This window comes from Ctenopharyngodon idella, chromosome 9 (assembly GCF_019924925.1).
Source record: "Ctenopharyngodon idella isolate HZGC_01 chromosome 9, HZGC01, whole genome shotgun sequence".
NCBI lineage: Eukaryota > Metazoa > Chordata > Actinopteri > Cypriniformes > Xenocyprididae > Ctenopharyngodon > Ctenopharyngodon idella.
This window is the reverse complement of record NC_067228.1, coordinates 4,674,901-4,691,212: the sequence shown is the minus strand read 5'-3', so window position 1 is coordinate 4,691,212 and position 16,312 is coordinate 4,674,901. Positions and strand designations below refer to the sequence as shown.

The 16,312-nt window shown below is 35.7% G+C and overlaps 1 protein-coding gene across 1 annotated transcript in view; it reads right to left on the bottom strand.

Moving 5' to 3' along the window:
* col28a2a (collagen, type XXVIII, alpha 2a) overlaps window positions 1-16,312 on the bottom strand; it is a 37,461-nt gene that overhangs the window by 8,653 nt on the left and 12,496 nt on the right. The window contains exons 8-28 of the mRNA XM_051906663.1: window positions 16,236-16,262; window positions 16,095-16,139; window positions 15,935-15,979; window positions 14,931-14,984; window positions 11,529-11,597; window positions 10,129-10,197; window positions 9,733-9,801; window positions 7,056-7,124; window positions 6,660-6,728; window positions 5,593-5,661; window positions 5,414-5,482; window positions 4,701-4,772; window positions 4,445-4,513; window positions 4,221-4,292; window positions 3,071-3,139; window positions 2,841-2,909; window positions 1,950-2,018; window positions 1,736-1,804; window positions 1,259-1,327; window positions 1,000-1,068; window positions 116-184 (exon numbers count right to left, since the gene is read on the bottom strand). Coding sequence (XP_051762623.1) covers window positions 116-184; window positions 1,000-1,068; window positions 1,259-1,327; window positions 1,736-1,804; window positions 1,950-2,018; window positions 2,841-2,909; window positions 3,071-3,139; window positions 4,221-4,292; window positions 4,445-4,513; window positions 4,701-4,772; window positions 5,414-5,482; window positions 5,593-5,661; window positions 6,660-6,728; window positions 7,056-7,124; window positions 9,733-9,801; window positions 10,129-10,197; window positions 11,529-11,597; window positions 14,931-14,984; window positions 15,935-15,979; window positions 16,095-16,139; window positions 16,236-16,262 — 1,350 coding nt within the window. The remainder of the gene's footprint in view (window positions 1-115; window positions 185-999; window positions 1,069-1,258; window positions 1,328-1,735; window positions 1,805-1,949; window positions 2,019-2,840; window positions 2,910-3,070; window positions 3,140-4,220; window positions 4,293-4,444; window positions 4,514-4,700; window positions 4,773-5,413; window positions 5,483-5,592; window positions 5,662-6,659; window positions 6,729-7,055; window positions 7,125-9,732; window positions 9,802-10,128; window positions 10,198-11,528; window positions 11,598-14,930; window positions 14,985-15,934; window positions 15,980-16,094; window positions 16,140-16,235; window positions 16,263-16,312) is intronic.

The following is a 16,312-nucleotide window of genomic DNA, read 5'->3' as shown; positions in this document are numbered from 1 at the left end:
CTTCACACGTGATGTGTGATATAGCATGCTTCTTTTATTCACAAATCTAGTATAGTTTATAACTTCCCCAACTTCTTTAGTTAGTATGATCTAAAGTTCTAAACCAAAGTCTCACCTTGGAGCCTGGAAGTCCCTCTCCTGATGGGCCCCTCGGTCCTGTCACTCCAGGAGCCCCCTGATCACCCTGAAAGATTCAACAAACAATTGTATTTTCCTTTTTAAACCAGATTTTCATAACTTCGCTTAGACACAGCTATTACATTCCAGTAGAGGTGGGCAATATTAAATAATTACTGATTTTGCTGCTGATATAAAATTACATCACAACAATTATGTCTTTTGTTAATTTAGTTTAAAAAGTGTCTTGATTATTTTTAAAATACACTACCAGTTAAAAATTTTGAATAATTAAGATTTTTTGTCTCTTATGCTCATCAAGGCTGTATTTATTTGAACAAATACAGTACAACAGTAATATTGTGAAATATTATTATATATTTATAGGAATAAATATATACATATTTATTCCTGTGTTGGTGAAGCTAAATTTTCATCATCATTACTCCAGTTTCAGTGTCACATGATCCTTCAGAAATCATTCTAATATGCTGATTTGGTATAGGATCATGTGACTCTGAAGACTGGAGTAATGATGCTGAAAATTCAGCTTTGATCACAGAAATAAATTACATTTTAAAATGTATTCAAACAGAAATTGTAATAATATTTCACAATTTTACTTTTTTTTTTTTTCAAATAAATGCAGCCTTGGTTGAGTATAAAAAACTTCAAAAAATCTTGATTGCCAAACTTTTGACCTGTAATATACATTTTGAATTGTTTGGTTGAAACGATGGTTCTTCTTTTTGAAAACAAAACACTTTTTGAGCAATTTCAGAGTAAATACAGAAAAATCCAGACTGAATGTCACCAAACTGCTGAAAAACATCATTGTATAATTATTTTAGCTATATTTCAGGTAGTAGATCGTTAACCTACTTTGGGCCCCTGAATACCTTCCCCTGGGGGTCCGTGTGGCCCTGGGGGACCTGGTCTTCCCATGTTGCCCTAAAACAGCAATACAGCAGAATTAATAAGGGCAGAACAGACAGCTTGTCTTCCTCAATCACCACAGCAACACAGACAGACTCCCAATGCATGCTTGTTCAGACCTCTTGTTCTGGACCTGTGAGGTGTGCAGTATCACACTTTCATTACTCTAGTCAGGGAGATTTATGGGAATGAATATCAATCTTACTGGCTGTCCCTGCAGTCCTTCACCAGGTGGTCCTGGCAAACCAGGCAAACCCCTGAATCCGACATCTCCCTGAAGAGAAATTAAAGTTTTACCAAAACCACCATTTACTATGCAGTACATGTTCATGTTCCCATCTTAATATAACTGAACTGTATTTCTGTAATAATTGCCACATAATCATTAGTTTGCTTTCTTTTATTACAATAAAAGTGTGACTTTTAAATAATTTAACTACTTTTTATAAGTTAGACATAGCAACAAAAAAAAAAATCAACATCTACTGTAGTCAAACCAGTGATAAACTAGCAGAATTTAGAATGTTTTGTCTTTTCTCTAATTGAAATATTTTTTAAACAAAACATAGTTTTTATGAATATTGATTTAATTGATAATCAGTTTTACAGGGCTTTTTTTCTGAAATGACCCTTATATGTCATCATAAATGCATGCTGTGCCAGGTTCAAGAGGTAACTTCACCTTTGGTCCAGGAAGACCAATGCCCTCAGGGCCGGGCTCACCTTGTGGACCTGGTAAACCAGGCAGACCCTGTATAAGGTAAACACACCTGCTCATAAACCTAGCAACAAAGCTTAGTAAAGGAACTATGATAAAAAATGACTTAGAAATGTATCTTTTGGGTGATGTATGAGCGTGCAGTGATGCTTTAAATAAGGATGTAAAAACTGCTTACCACTGGACCAGGGAATCCTTCACCTTTAGGCCCAAATGGTCCGGGTGGACCTGGGTTACCTCGATCACCCTAAATGTGATAATGTGATAAGGAAGAATATATATATATAAGAATAAAAATATATCTATATTCACGAAGGCTGCATTTATTTGATTGAAAATGCAGTAAAAACAGTAATGTTGTGAAATATTATTACAATTTAAACTGATAATAACTGAGCAGCAAATCAGCATATTAGAATGATTTCTGAAGGATCATGTGACACTGAAGACTGGAGTAATGATGCTGAAAATTCAGCTTTGATCACAGGAATAAATTACATTTTAAAATATATTCAAAAAAAGTGATTTTAAATTGTAAAAATATTTCACAATATTACTGATTATTGTATTTTTTTTATTAAATAAATGCAGCCTTGGTGAGCAGAAGAGACTTCTTTCAAAAACATTAAAGAATCTCAATTATTCCAAACTTTTCACCAGTAATTAAACATTTTTTTCAATCATTCCAAACTTTTCTCCGGTAATTAAAAATCTCAATTATTCCAAACTTTTCTCCGGTAATTAAAAAAATGTCAATTATTCCAAACTTTTCTCCGGTAATTAAAAAAATGTCAATTATTCCAAACTTTTCTCCGGTAATTAAAAAAATGTCAATTATTCCAAACTTTTCACCGGTAATTAAAAATCTCAATTATTCCAAACTTTTCACTGGTAATTAAAAAAACAAACACAATTATTCAAATTTTTTACCGGCAATTTAAAAGTCTTAATTATTCCAAACTTTTCACCGGTGATTAAAAAAAACCTCAATTATTCCACACTTTTCACCGGTTATTTCTCATTCCTTTTGCTCATTTTCTTCAGTGTTCTACAGATTAAAAAGTCACACCTTTGGACCAGGCAATCCGTAACCAGTCTCTCCGATTGGTCCCGGAGGACCCGTGGGACCCATATCACCCTGAAGGCACAAGGAGATGAGGTCATAGCATTTATTAACTCTGTTTTATAGCTAAGTTGGCTATGATGAATGTGAAATAGAAACGTTCTGATTCATTGTGTTGGCAGTGGGCCTGCTAGCCTGTAGGGTGTGGCACAGTTGTAGTAGCTTGGCTTTCTTACCTTTGGTCCTGCAAGAGCTCGTCCAGGTAATCCTGGCATGCCCAGCCTTCCTGGTATGCCTGGCTCTCCCTGAAAAGCAACAGTATAATGTTCCTATGATGTAACTGCAGTACTTCCACTATGTGAAAAACCACAAGCATTTTATTGCACTTTAAGCCTGGAGCCAAAAAATCATGCAGTTTTTCTCACATTTCATTAAAATATTGTTATATTTAGTTCCTTTAGTTATTCTCTATAGAGCACAACAGTAAGGTTCTGGAAACTGCATTCTTTTTCTCCCTATGCACTCTTTTGAATTTGCAAAAAAAAAAAAAAAAAAAAAAACTTTTACAATAAACGTATACTATACCGTTCAAAAGTCTGGGTCGGTAAGATTTTTAAATGTCTCACCAAGGCTGCATTTATTCGATCAAAAATACAGTTTTATATTTATATTATATATGAAATATTATTACAATTTAAAATAACTGTTTTCTAATTGAATATATTTTAAAATGTATTTTATTCTTGTGATCAAAGCTGAATTTTCAGCATCATTACTCCAGTCTTGAGGCACATGATCCTTCAGAAATCATTCTAATATGCTGATTTGCTGCTCAAGAAACATTTATTATTATTATCAATGTGGGAAAGAGTTATGCTCTTTTTTGATGAAAAAAAACTCTGATGTTTTTTTCTCCCAGGATTGAATAGAAAGTTCAAAAGTACAGCATTTATTTGAAATAGAAATTTCTAACATTATAAAAGTCTTTACTGTCACTTTTGTTAAATTTTATGCATCACTGCTGAATAGAAATATTAATTTCTTTGACCCCAAACTTTTGAACAGTACTGTGGTAGTGCATATATTGCAAAATATATTGTATTTTATAATTATGCTCAATGACTGCAGGTCAGTAGTTTTATTGGAACTATCACTTTTGTTTTGATTAAATCATTTTCCAGGCTTCATGAGCATTTTTGTCTCTATCTTTGATTTTCATATACTTTTCATTCATGTTGTGATTCATCTTGGACTTGGTTGCTTTAGTTCATTGCTTAGCTATTTGTCATGTTATTGAATCATTTTTGTAATGCCTATGGAAAAATTGAGAATCTACTTCCAGAACCAAAGTTGTGCTCTATTTTTTTTTTTTTGAGATATTCTCACCTTTGATCCTGAGGGGCCACTTATACCAAGAGAACCTGGCAACCCTCGAACGCCACGTTGGCCCTGATCTCCCTATTAAGATTACAACATAGAATATCAATCAACACATACTGATGTAATGACACATGATATTGTCTTTTTTGACATCAACCAATCACAAGACACTCATATAGAAAGAAACTCTGACACATATTGAATATTAAAAAGCTTAATGAATGAAATACCTTCTCTCCTTGAGTGCCAATTCCTGGAGCCCCTTCAGGTCCCCTCAAACCTGATGCCCCAGGCTCACCCTGATTGAAGAGAAACACAATAGAAGAAATATAAAGTCTTCCCATGAGGTTTTGCAATGCATACAATATCCAGTTTACTTATTTGCTCAGAGACAAATCAGATATCTAAGAGAAAATTAAGAACAGCAGAACCCTCATTTAAAATAGATGACCTCACACCAGTCCAGACATCAGAAAGTTGAGTTACCTTTTGTCCTGGAGCACCGTCCTCCCCGGGAAGTCCAGGCACCCCGGCCAGTCCAGATGCACCAGGCTCACCCTGAAGAAATAATATCAGTACTTAGTATCACCTAGGGACGTGCCCGAAGCCGAATACTATGTTCGGAAAGGAAATGACACATTCTACGGAGCCCCTCAAGGGACATGGCGATGGAAAAAATATATTTCAATGCTTTTGAGTTCTCTTACAATTATATAGTTGTGTAATTATATTGTAAATAATTTGCGGGCATCAGGGAGCTACTATCAATATGCGGGGTATTGAAATCACTTTTGAATGCATGTTCGCTTTTTACTTTTGCTTTCTAATTCGTGATCATGTGTACTCTGTGTATAGGGAGCACCGGTACTGATAACACATTTTACAAGAGAAGATATTTGTCAATGATGCTCAGGATCTGTTGCGGACCAATCCTCCGACATCGTCTTGTCAGTCATCTCTCCTTACAATCTTCACGTGATAAGTGAAATCTGATTAACTGTGATGTAAATGTCCCACAGCAAGCCTAACTATGTCCCTTTAGGGGCTCCGTAGAATGCGTTAATCATTTTCCGTGCATTTCCAAATTCGGAATTAGGCTTTGGGCACATCCCTAGTATCAACTAAAATTTTTCTTCATGGTCTAAAATTAGCTTCCACCCTGAATGGACCTTTTTGTTGAGATTATTAAGAATACAAACCTTTGCTCCAGGTTCGCCCTGCCCTCTCTCTCCTGGCGCCCCCATCTCTCCTGGTAAACCTTGTTCTCCCTAGAAAAAAATGGAAAATAGTCAAAGATTAAACCAAGAACAAATGTAACACTTCCTTTTACAGTTTGCCATGAATTACATTATTCTCATCAGTCTTTAGCAGTACCAACCTTGGGACCAGGGAAGCCCTCTCCTGGTGGTCCTCTACCTCCTGGAGGCCCCCTCGGACCCTCAACACCCTGATATTGAGAAAGAGTACATTAGAAAACCCAAGATCACTCACTAATAATAATTGTGCTAGAAATAATCAGTAGCTCCTCATTGCAGAACATGAGATCCAGGATCCAGATCCAGGGGGTGGAGACGGGTATGTTTAGGGATATGTAAAGTGGGAGGAGTTGGATTCAGATCCAGGGGGTGGAGATGGGTAGGTTTAGGGATATGTAAAGTGGGAGGAGTTGGATCTGGCTCCAACCTCGCCTCCTGGATCTTATGTTCTGCATTGAGGACCATCTCGAAATAATAATCTCCTTTTGCATTTAAAAAAAAATAGGAAAAGTCTTTAATGGTTTTTTATCGTTTTGGTATTAAAATGTAAAACATTATTTGGAATTTTATATATATATATATATATATATATATATATATATATATATATATTTATATATAAAAGGCAAATTAGCGCGCAATTCCATAAAAGCGCGATGGGAGTGGAAAGTTCTGCGTGTAATCTACTGACGATGTGCAAATTATCATCGGATCATTTCCATAATAACCAAAGCAATCTACCAAGAGCAGCACAAATTAGCGTCTGGTTTAAAACATGCTTTTTTTGGGGTGGTAAATGATGCCGCAAATACCAGTAAATTGACTAGCGCAAACCTTAGTAAATCACCTTGCATGAATCGTTTAAATAGTCTCCTCCCATAAATTTTGCGTCTGAAAGGGAAACTCCAACAAATTCATATGCAATAAGGTCAGGTACAAAAATAACTGTGTCCACGCCTTTTCAGTGCTGATTTTTCACTGCATGTCTTTAGTAAATCCTGATAGTAGTTTTTTAACCCCAAAAAGAGCATTTGACCTGGCGCAACCTGTTAGTAAATCTGGCCCTATACATATTATAAAATAATGCCACTTCATGTTCATCCATGTAATTCTTCTCAATTCATTGGACTCGTAAATAAGTCAAGGACAGTTAAAAACACATAAGTCAAGGAAAAACACACTATATCACCTTTTCACCCTGAATGCCAAGCCCTGTGAGTCCAATTGGTCCTGGCAAACCCGGAGGCCCCAGCTCACCCTGAAGACACAAAGAGGATGGGTCAGTTTCAGATGGAACCAAATAAAACAGCTCTAAAATATCAATGAACTTATGAGAATAATAACCTGTGTATTTTGAGCATAGGAAATTACTGGTGTTTTATTCAGTACTAGCAGGTGAGCGGGACTCATCTTTTCCCACAGTAACTTGAGCTGTACCACCCTCCCATCTGCTCTTTCTCGCCCTCTATTACAGCATTTAAATGGGAACGTAGGGCCACTTTACATACTTCATTAAGCCTTTTGTGTGTCATAGATGGTGTGGTTGTGTGAATCCCATTCATGGGCTAATATATTTACAGCCCACCTTATCGCCTTTGATTCCCAGGCCCGGCTGTCCTCTTGGTCCCTTCGGCCCTTCCAGACCCCGGTCCCCCTGTCAAACAAAAGAGGCGTCATCAGCCCAGTGTCTCTGAAATACTAACCTCTCTTTCTCTGCCATTCAGATGCATTTACTGCACTGCACATATTGCTTCTTTGTCTATAGAAAATGCTCATTAAAGGATTTCCGACTGATAATAATACAGTGCAATCCCTCAGTGAGCCTCAATTGTTGTTTTTCAAAAGTGGCTCAATTTGTCTGATGGTTGGTTGAATTGATAAGGAGTAAATTAGAGCTAATCCAGGATTTGTTTATCTTGGATTTATTTTAATATAATAAACACTACTTAGCAGTAATCAAAATAAAACCTTCACCACTGATGAATTCCAGTATTATTTTAGGATTATTTATATTCTATATATACACTATACTTTATATACTAGTATTTGTTAATATTTTAAATTTGCTTTTATTTTTATATTTTCAGTTTTCATTTTAATGAGTAATTTTGTTATTTGCTTTTATAATTTTTATTCATTTAAAAAATATATATATATATATTTCTATTTAGCTTTCATTTATTTAGTTTTAATAATTTTAGTACTTCAACTTATTTAAACTTTATTTCAGTTAGTTGAAAACTTATTTTTTAATAGTTTTAGTTAACGATAACACTTAAAGATAAAGAAATATTATAAAGATTTATGTTAATGGATTGCATTTGATACATCTAGAGCACTTCAAATGAATCCAAAGTAATAAAAAAAATGTATTTCAAGAGTTTCCTTTCATTTCATTTGCTGTGGACAACATTGACATTAATATGCATCTCTCTCCTATAGGAAAATGGACCAAAAATATTGATGACATCTTGCACTCATGGTCGTATCCAATTTTTTTTTGTCAATCAAATAAAGAACTTTCTTCCCCTAATACCACCTGACACTGATTTGCAATAGAAAGTAGCAAATCATTGTTCATGGCTATAAGGTGAACTAAAGCCTATTGGCTATTCAAAGAAATTGACAAGCCATTTAATATGTCCTGCCCTAACTTCCTGTTTTAATAGGAAATAAATCAACACAGGAAAGAAAACTGTGCTTGACAAAACATTTCATGAAAAAATGTTTTAGGGTCTCTGACTTGACGGGTCATTTTTTTTGTCCAAAGGCTTTAATAATAATAAAAAACAAAGATATGACATACAAAGTATGTAAGGCAGTACAACTAGATCTCTTTTATTGAATCCAAAAGGTTTTAATTATATTTTGCTACATATAAAGGTATTTTAAAGATTTTGAAGTGTCAAACGGTCATTCGGTTTAACCGTCCAAAGGCCAATACAGCCATTTCATTTGTGATTAAAATATCTTAAAATCTAATAAATGTATATATTTTTTTTATTCTGGCATGATTTTATAACATTATATATCACGTAGTGCAAAATGGTATTAAAATTATGTGTAGAAGTCATTGCTTTGTTATGAGAAAGAATGTCTGGAAAAATGAATTTCATTGATTCATTCGGAGTAACCAATATAAAGGGACCATTTTGGATCAAGTCATGTGGTCAATATCATGTGACAGGATGTGACATCACTCAGACACCTGCAAAGGACCACATGGTCATGAAGCAAAGTAACTAACTCTCTCTTAACTATTTGAAAAATTCATGTTTTCACTTGCTCATACGCATGTCCCGAAACATCAGGTCATTCGGTACAACCGCTATAAAACATGGAAAATGTTGTAATATTTTAAAAACTTGTACTAAATATAAAATCTTTGATTGTCCTTTTGCTAGCTAGCTAGATATCAGCCTGTTAGCATTGTTTGATATATCATCATTCGGTATAACCAAAAGTGTCATTCAGTAAAACCGAAATTTTGGTTAAACCGAATGACCTTTATGGTGACAAATTTTGTAAAAAATTACAAAATCAGTGTTAATTGATTATAAAAACCACATAATCTCATTGTTAACACTTAATAAAACATCAAAATTAATTATATCTCCATAAGGTTTTTTTTTTTTTTTTTACACTTTTAAAAACCTTATTCGTCAATGACCCTTTAATAATGAACTTCAGAAGCAAAAATGGTGTTAGAGCTGTAAGTTCAGTTCATTCCTGTGAATCAGTTCAAACTGTTCGGATGAATCGGTTCAAAACTTAATTTGTTTGCATCATCATGAATACTAAACATCATCATAAAGTAATGAGATATAATTTAGTTTAGCTACTGTTTGAAGGTTTTCAAAGTGCTGAGTTACAGACATACAGATGTGAATCAAGCTTCTTTGCTATATTTTTCACTTATGGTTACATTTTATATGCAGTTCTGGCTTTGATGTAGATCTATTACAAAGAGGCTTAATAGAGGTCAAGGAAATCCATTAAATTCTGTCTCGTGTCCTCCGGCTGGTAATGCTCAGCCAATTTATCTGTGAACATACATTAATTAATAGCCTTGGGTTTTGAAATGAGGATTTACCAGGGGCTTTGAGCCTCTAATGATGTATATTAAAAAAAAAATTACAAGTCTTGAATTTGTTTACTTAGATCTTGTGAGATTGCCTTTGGCTGCTACAAATCTCCAGGTAGATTAAAGAGCAGAGAGTGACATTAGTGAGAACATTAGTGTGTTTTTGGTCTAGCCTTACCTTTGGACCTGGAAAACCCTCTCCTTGTGGTCCTTTCTCACCTTGAACCCCCTGTGGCCCTTGAGGCCCCTGATTTAATGGAGAAATGTGAAATGTCATATAGCACCACAATGCAAGAGCATAATCTAATCACACTTACAATAAGACAATTGAATTGATTCTTGTATCTTATAGTGGTTTTTGTATGCTGAGTTGCAGGCCTAAACAGAATGTGCTGCATTTTCTGCACTGATTTTGTGGGAATAATGTGGAATGATTTTAAATGTGTTAAATGAAAATACATGAATGATGTGCATTTAAATTCTGCAGAAATCTATGGGCGTAAAATTCAGTGTGGGCTGATTAATAAACAATATTGGAAGCTAAATATTTCTGACCTTCTGCTTGTATACTTACAGGCAGACCTGGCTCGCCTATGCCTGGTGGACCCAGAGGACCTGGTCTCCCCTGAAATCCCATATCTCCCTGCAGATGGATTAAAGTGAACAATTTAGGAGAAAGAGTAAGAAATATAAAATATGATTGCATATCTGAGAATCACCACAACCATTACTATCTGTGTCAAGTTTAAAAAAAAATGCACAATGAGATTATAGAGAAATTAACCCTGTAAATCCTGACATATGATTAGTCAGAGAGTCTTTTTTTTAATTGAACAGTTTATGGAACCTTTAGATAAAATATTTATATATCATATTTGATACGTATAGGCTTATATAGGAGAATATGGAGCTCATACTCAAGGAGGTTTTATTCAGAGGCCCAAAATGAGCAAAATATGCAATTTGGTGCAGTTGCTGTTGTGGCCAAAAGTAAGCTTGTAATGTAAATCTTTATAACAGTATAGCAGCAGACTACATAAAATGCATATAAATATCAGTTGTGATCAATAATATGTCTTAGAAGATGATTTTTAAATTGTAAGTTTTATGATCAAAGCTCTGTAGCTTTAGATTGGTGACAAAACATATAATGCAATGCAATATAATGACGATTGAGAGAACAAATAAACGTTCGTCAAAGGCCTGATAATCATATCTGATACTGACATTTGAACATGATTTTTCTAAAAATAAAATAAATAATGCTGTATCCATATGCTGTATGGATTATCAAGTAAACCTAAGTTACTTCAGTCCAGTAAATGTTCATCTTGAAATATTTCTAACAATATAAAAGTTAATTTCTTACATTTACTTTTTAAAAATGAGTAAAGATTTCACAGCAAAAAGACATAATTATACTAAAAGGCTTTTTACTTGCTAAAAAAAAGTATAAACTATCAATCAGGACAGAAGGCATGTAGTAGTTTGTGTACAACAGGCTTTTCAGCAAAATTTTGATCATGATAATTTTAAAGACATTTGCGTATCAAATATGATACAGTAGACTTTATAGGGTTAAATGAAGTCCCAGTTTAGGTGGCTCATTAACCATGGAAAGTCAAAGGAAAAAACCCATTCTAATCCAGCACAAGATGGTTTAATGGTCTAAGATGGTTTTACATCCTAGCCAAGTTTGTATTATGGTGGTTTATCAGGGGTGCGTTTCCCAAAGCCAACTATGGTGTCAAATTCAGTCATTACAACACAATTCAACGGAACTTGCAACCATTTTTGGCTAATGACGCACCCCTCCTCTCCAAGCCTGATCAACTGAAAAGTGACCCAAACTTTTAAAGGCTGAGAGACCAGTTTTAAGATGTTTTTCCAGCTTTAAAGTCTGATTGTTTGTGGTGATTTTGGAGAATTTCAGTGTATTTGCAGTACAAAAAAATGTACAAAAATGCGGCTGACCTTTGGTCCAGGAAGTCCAATTCCACTGTCGCCCTGTATTCCTGGTGGGCCAGCAGGGCCACGCTCACCCTGTGATTAATTACAAACAAAAACAACAAATATCTAATTTATTATATATAAATATCATTATTACTTATGGAAGAAATGTTTCATTGTGTGAAATCTATATGCAAGACAAGAGTTTCTTATGAGAACCTTTATCAGATATCAAGTATGTAGTTATATAAATTCAAGTTTAAATTTAAATTCGAGTTGTCATCTCATAGAAACATTGAAGGAATGTTCTGCGTTCAACTTAAGCTCTATAGACATTATGACATGCTGTTGACTATCACTGAAAATAATTTCAACTCATCCCTCAGTTTGTACAAACATAACTTAAAATGGTGCTGACAGACTTACAATGAATCCACTTCCACTGAAAACATGTGAATGTCAACGAGCTGAATTTATTTTCTGTGGAAATCGAAAGTAGGCCACAGATTCTGTCAATAGAGCTTAAGTTGAATTTAACCAGGAATGTTTCTTTTACACAACCTTCAGTCAGAACGTTATATGATGTACATGCAAATGATGATACTCAATCTTCATAGTTCAGGGGTCATTTTTTTAATAAATGTGCTAATGCTTCCAGTAGGTTACCTTACTATACTTAATATGAAAAAAATCAAAAATAAATCAAAAATACATAAATCCTTTTTTGTTTGTTTTGTTTTTGTATGGTAAGTATGGTAAGGTAACCTACTGGAAGCATTAACACATTTTCTAAAAATGACACATATATATACACTGATCAGGCATAACATTATGAGCACTGACAGATGAAGTGAAAAACACTGATTATCTCTTCATCACGGCACCTGTTAGTGGGTGGGATATATTAGGCAGCAAGTGAACATTTTGTCCTCAAAGTTGATGCGTTAAAAGCAGGAAAAATGGGCAAGCGTAAGGATTTGAGCGAGACTGACAAGGGCCAAATTATGATGGCTAAACGACTGGGTCAGAGCATCTCCAAAACTGCAGCTCTTGTGGGGTGTTCCCGGTCTGCAGTGGTCAGTATCTATCAATAGTGGTCCAAGGAAGGAACAGTGGTGAACCGGCGACAGGGTCATGGGCAGCCAAGGTTCATTGATGCACGTGGGAAGCGAAGGCTGGCCCGTGTGGTCCAACAGACAAGCTACTGTAGCTCAAAACGCTCAAGAAGTTAATGCTGGTTCTGATAGAAAGGTGTCAGAATACACAGTGCATCACAGTTTGTTGCGTATGGAGCTGCATAGCTGCAGACCAGTCGGGGTGCCCATGCTGACCCCTGTCCACCGCTGAAAGTGCCAACAGTGGACGCGTGAGCATCAGAACTGGACCACGGAGCAATGGAAGAAGGTGGCCTGGTCTGATGAATCACGTTTTCTTTTACATCACGTGGATGGCCGGGTGCGTGTGCGTCGCTTACCTGGGGAACACATGGCACCAGGATGCACTATGAGAAGAAGGCAAGCCGGCAGATCAGTGTGATGCTTTGGGCAATGTTCTGCTGGGAAACCTTGGGTCCTGCCATCCATGTGGATGTTACTTTGACACGTACCACCTACCTAAGCATTGTTGCAGACCATGTACACCCTTTCATGGGCTGTGGCCTCTTTCAGCAGGATAATGTGTCCTGCCACAAAGCAAAAATGGTTCAGGAATGGTTTGAGGAGCACAACAACGAGTTTGAGGTGTTGACTTGGCCTCCAAATTCCCCAGATCTCAATCCAGTCGAGCATCTGTAGGATGTGCTGAACAAACAAGTCCGAGCCAACTTACAGGACTTAAAGGATCTGCTGCTAACATCTTGGTGTCAGATACCACAGCACACCTTCAGGGGTCTAGAGGAGTCCATGCCTCGACGGGTCAGGGCTGTTTTGGCAGCCAAAACAGTGGGACCAACACAATATTAGGTAGGTGGTCATAATGTTATGCCTGATCAGTGTATATATATATATATAATTAATTGCCTCAAACCTCAAAAATACTAAAAGAACTAATAATTATTATAAAGAGGGGTTAGTGTCTGAACCAGAAATGTTAGATTCTGTTAAATGTTAGATTTACGATTCCTGTCAACATTAAAGGTATTGTTCAATCTGTTTGTGCATTATCGGCTTATTTTAAGAATGATTTTCAAATAGGACCATATAGACATTATCTGTTGTCAAAAAAGTACAATCCAATGTAAAGTCAGCGTGAGCAGTCACAAATCTGCTCATGACATTTACAGTTTTCATTTCACCGTGCTGCATTCTCTTTGTTCACGTCGTCTGCGTGTCTGTGCATGAAGAGAACACATTTACATTTTTTTTCCATCATGCACATTTATACTGTTATTAGCTACCATGACAATAATCTCAGCCCACTCACGGACCACCCCTAATCCGTTTGCTGACCTGACAAGCACTTTCTAGCAAGTTACATTATCTCATTGTTTGACTTTTAAGCTTAGTAGTAAGGGTTTATTATTATCCAAATAATAATGGCAGTCTATTATTGTGGTATCATCTATTTTTAGGTGAATCTTCCTCTAAAAACAAAACAAGCTGTGGTTCATATCGGTCAGACGGTCTGTGACACTAGCTGTGAACCTGTGCATGTATAAAGAAGGATCCCTGGTTAATGAGGACAGCTGTTTAAACCTTTGAATGCTTCCTGCTGTTAAATTAAACAAGGGAAACTACTGGCAGAGCAGCAGGTTTCACTACAGGCATCTATTAAAAGAAATCCAAAACGTGTCAAAACACGTACATCTTCGACCCTCTTTTTGAGCACAAGACTTAAACTAAAATGGCTGCCGTTCATGAACACTTTGCACTGCAGACGTAACCATTGTCTCTTTTGAAAGAAGACACTTGGGAGATTACTGTCCAAAAGTCAGAAATAAAGGATTAGTTCACCTAACAATGAAATTATATAATAAAAAAATCAGGATGAGAAATAGTAAGACAATTTCAAATGCAGTGTAATGATGCATGATTTTTTTTACATAAACATACTGTACATGACACTGGCCTAGAAACACAATGGAGTGAAAGCCTTATGTAAGACTTTTCTGCACCTGTTATCCTCAGAGTGCATCATTTATTCGAAAATGGACACGAATGAGAAGTCCTTTTAAAGAAATGTGAAGTAAACAACTGAATGCATCAATATTTCTCATTCACTTTGGCATAAACATTCTAATGGATTTTATCTAATGGATGTAGCAAACAAACAAGCCTCCAACGCATGGTTTTTCTCACGCACGCTAACATGCTGAACAAGTGATGGCTTTTGGAGTTATGGGAAACCGTGAAACTTTTCCAGGTGTGCTTGTTAAACATGATGAATTGAATTTTTCAGGATAATAGTTTGTGATTATAAGGTACAGACCTTCTTGCCCTGTGGGCCCTCTGGTCCGATGTCACCCTGTGGTCCTGGTAAACCCTGCAGGGGAAACATGAAATAGTATGTTACAGTATCTAGCGTGAACATTTGAATGATGTCTCTGGGGATGTGTAGCATTATCTGTAGACACCAAAGCATTATGCTGCTTTACAATGCAGTAAAATGTTTTGCTATTTTAATCATATGTTGGGTGAAGTTCAAGATGTGTTTGAACATTTACCTCCTCTGAAATAAGCTCTCAGATTTAGTTTTAAATAAAGGAATGGTACAAACATCTGTCTCAGGTGATCAATGCTATATACAGGTGTAAACAGGCTCTAAAACATTCTGTTATTGGTCACTCCAAACCACATTTGCATATTCAGTCAGCAGCAAAGGACCGCCTACTAACCTGTCAATCAACGATAGTGCTGACTTTATGCATAATAATTGTGAGTTTATAACTCGTAATTCTGACTTTATATCACTCAATTCTGACTTTATAACTCGCAATTCTGACTTTATAACTCGCAATTCTAACTTTATATCACTCAATTCTGACTTTATAACTCGCAATTCTGACTTTATATCACTCAATTCTGACTTTATATCACTCAGTTCTGACTTTATAACTCGCAATTCTGACAGTATCAGGCAATTCTGGGTTTATAACTCGCAATTCTGACTTTATGTCACTCAATTCTGACTTTATAACTCACTATTCTGACTTTATAACTCACAACTGTGAGCTTATATCTCGCAATTCTGAGAAAAAAAATCAGATTTGTAAGATATAAACTCGTAATTGCGAGAAAAAAGTTAGTATTGTGAGATAAAAAGTTGCAATAACCTTTTCAATTTTTTATTTCATGGCAGAAACAAGCTTCCATAGCTTTAAAAGAAAACAAATGTAAATAATTCATATTGGACATACACATACATGTAATATACAGACAAATGTTAAATTTTTTTGTTTGACATAAATTTGAAATAAATGTATAATCACACACCTGCAGACCTCTGGACCCTTGTGTGCCAACTGGACCTTCAGGACCCTATCAGACGATACAATATAAACTAATTAATCATTTGAAACATATACTGTATTACTGTGTTCATCATATATTTGAGGAGCGTGCAGAATTCTGTAACGTCTGAAGGTTTACGCACCCGGTCTCCTTTGATTCCTGGGGTACCACATTCTCCTCTTTCACCCTGTAGACAGTCAAGAGATGATCATAGTCATGACAATCTCTCATGATTGTGCACTTTAACAGAAATAAATTATGAAGAGGTGCATGGATTCAGTACCTGCTCTCCTTTGTAGCCTGGTTTCCCCTGTGAGCAAAACAGGAAAACATATTAATAAATATATACTTTTTTAGAAA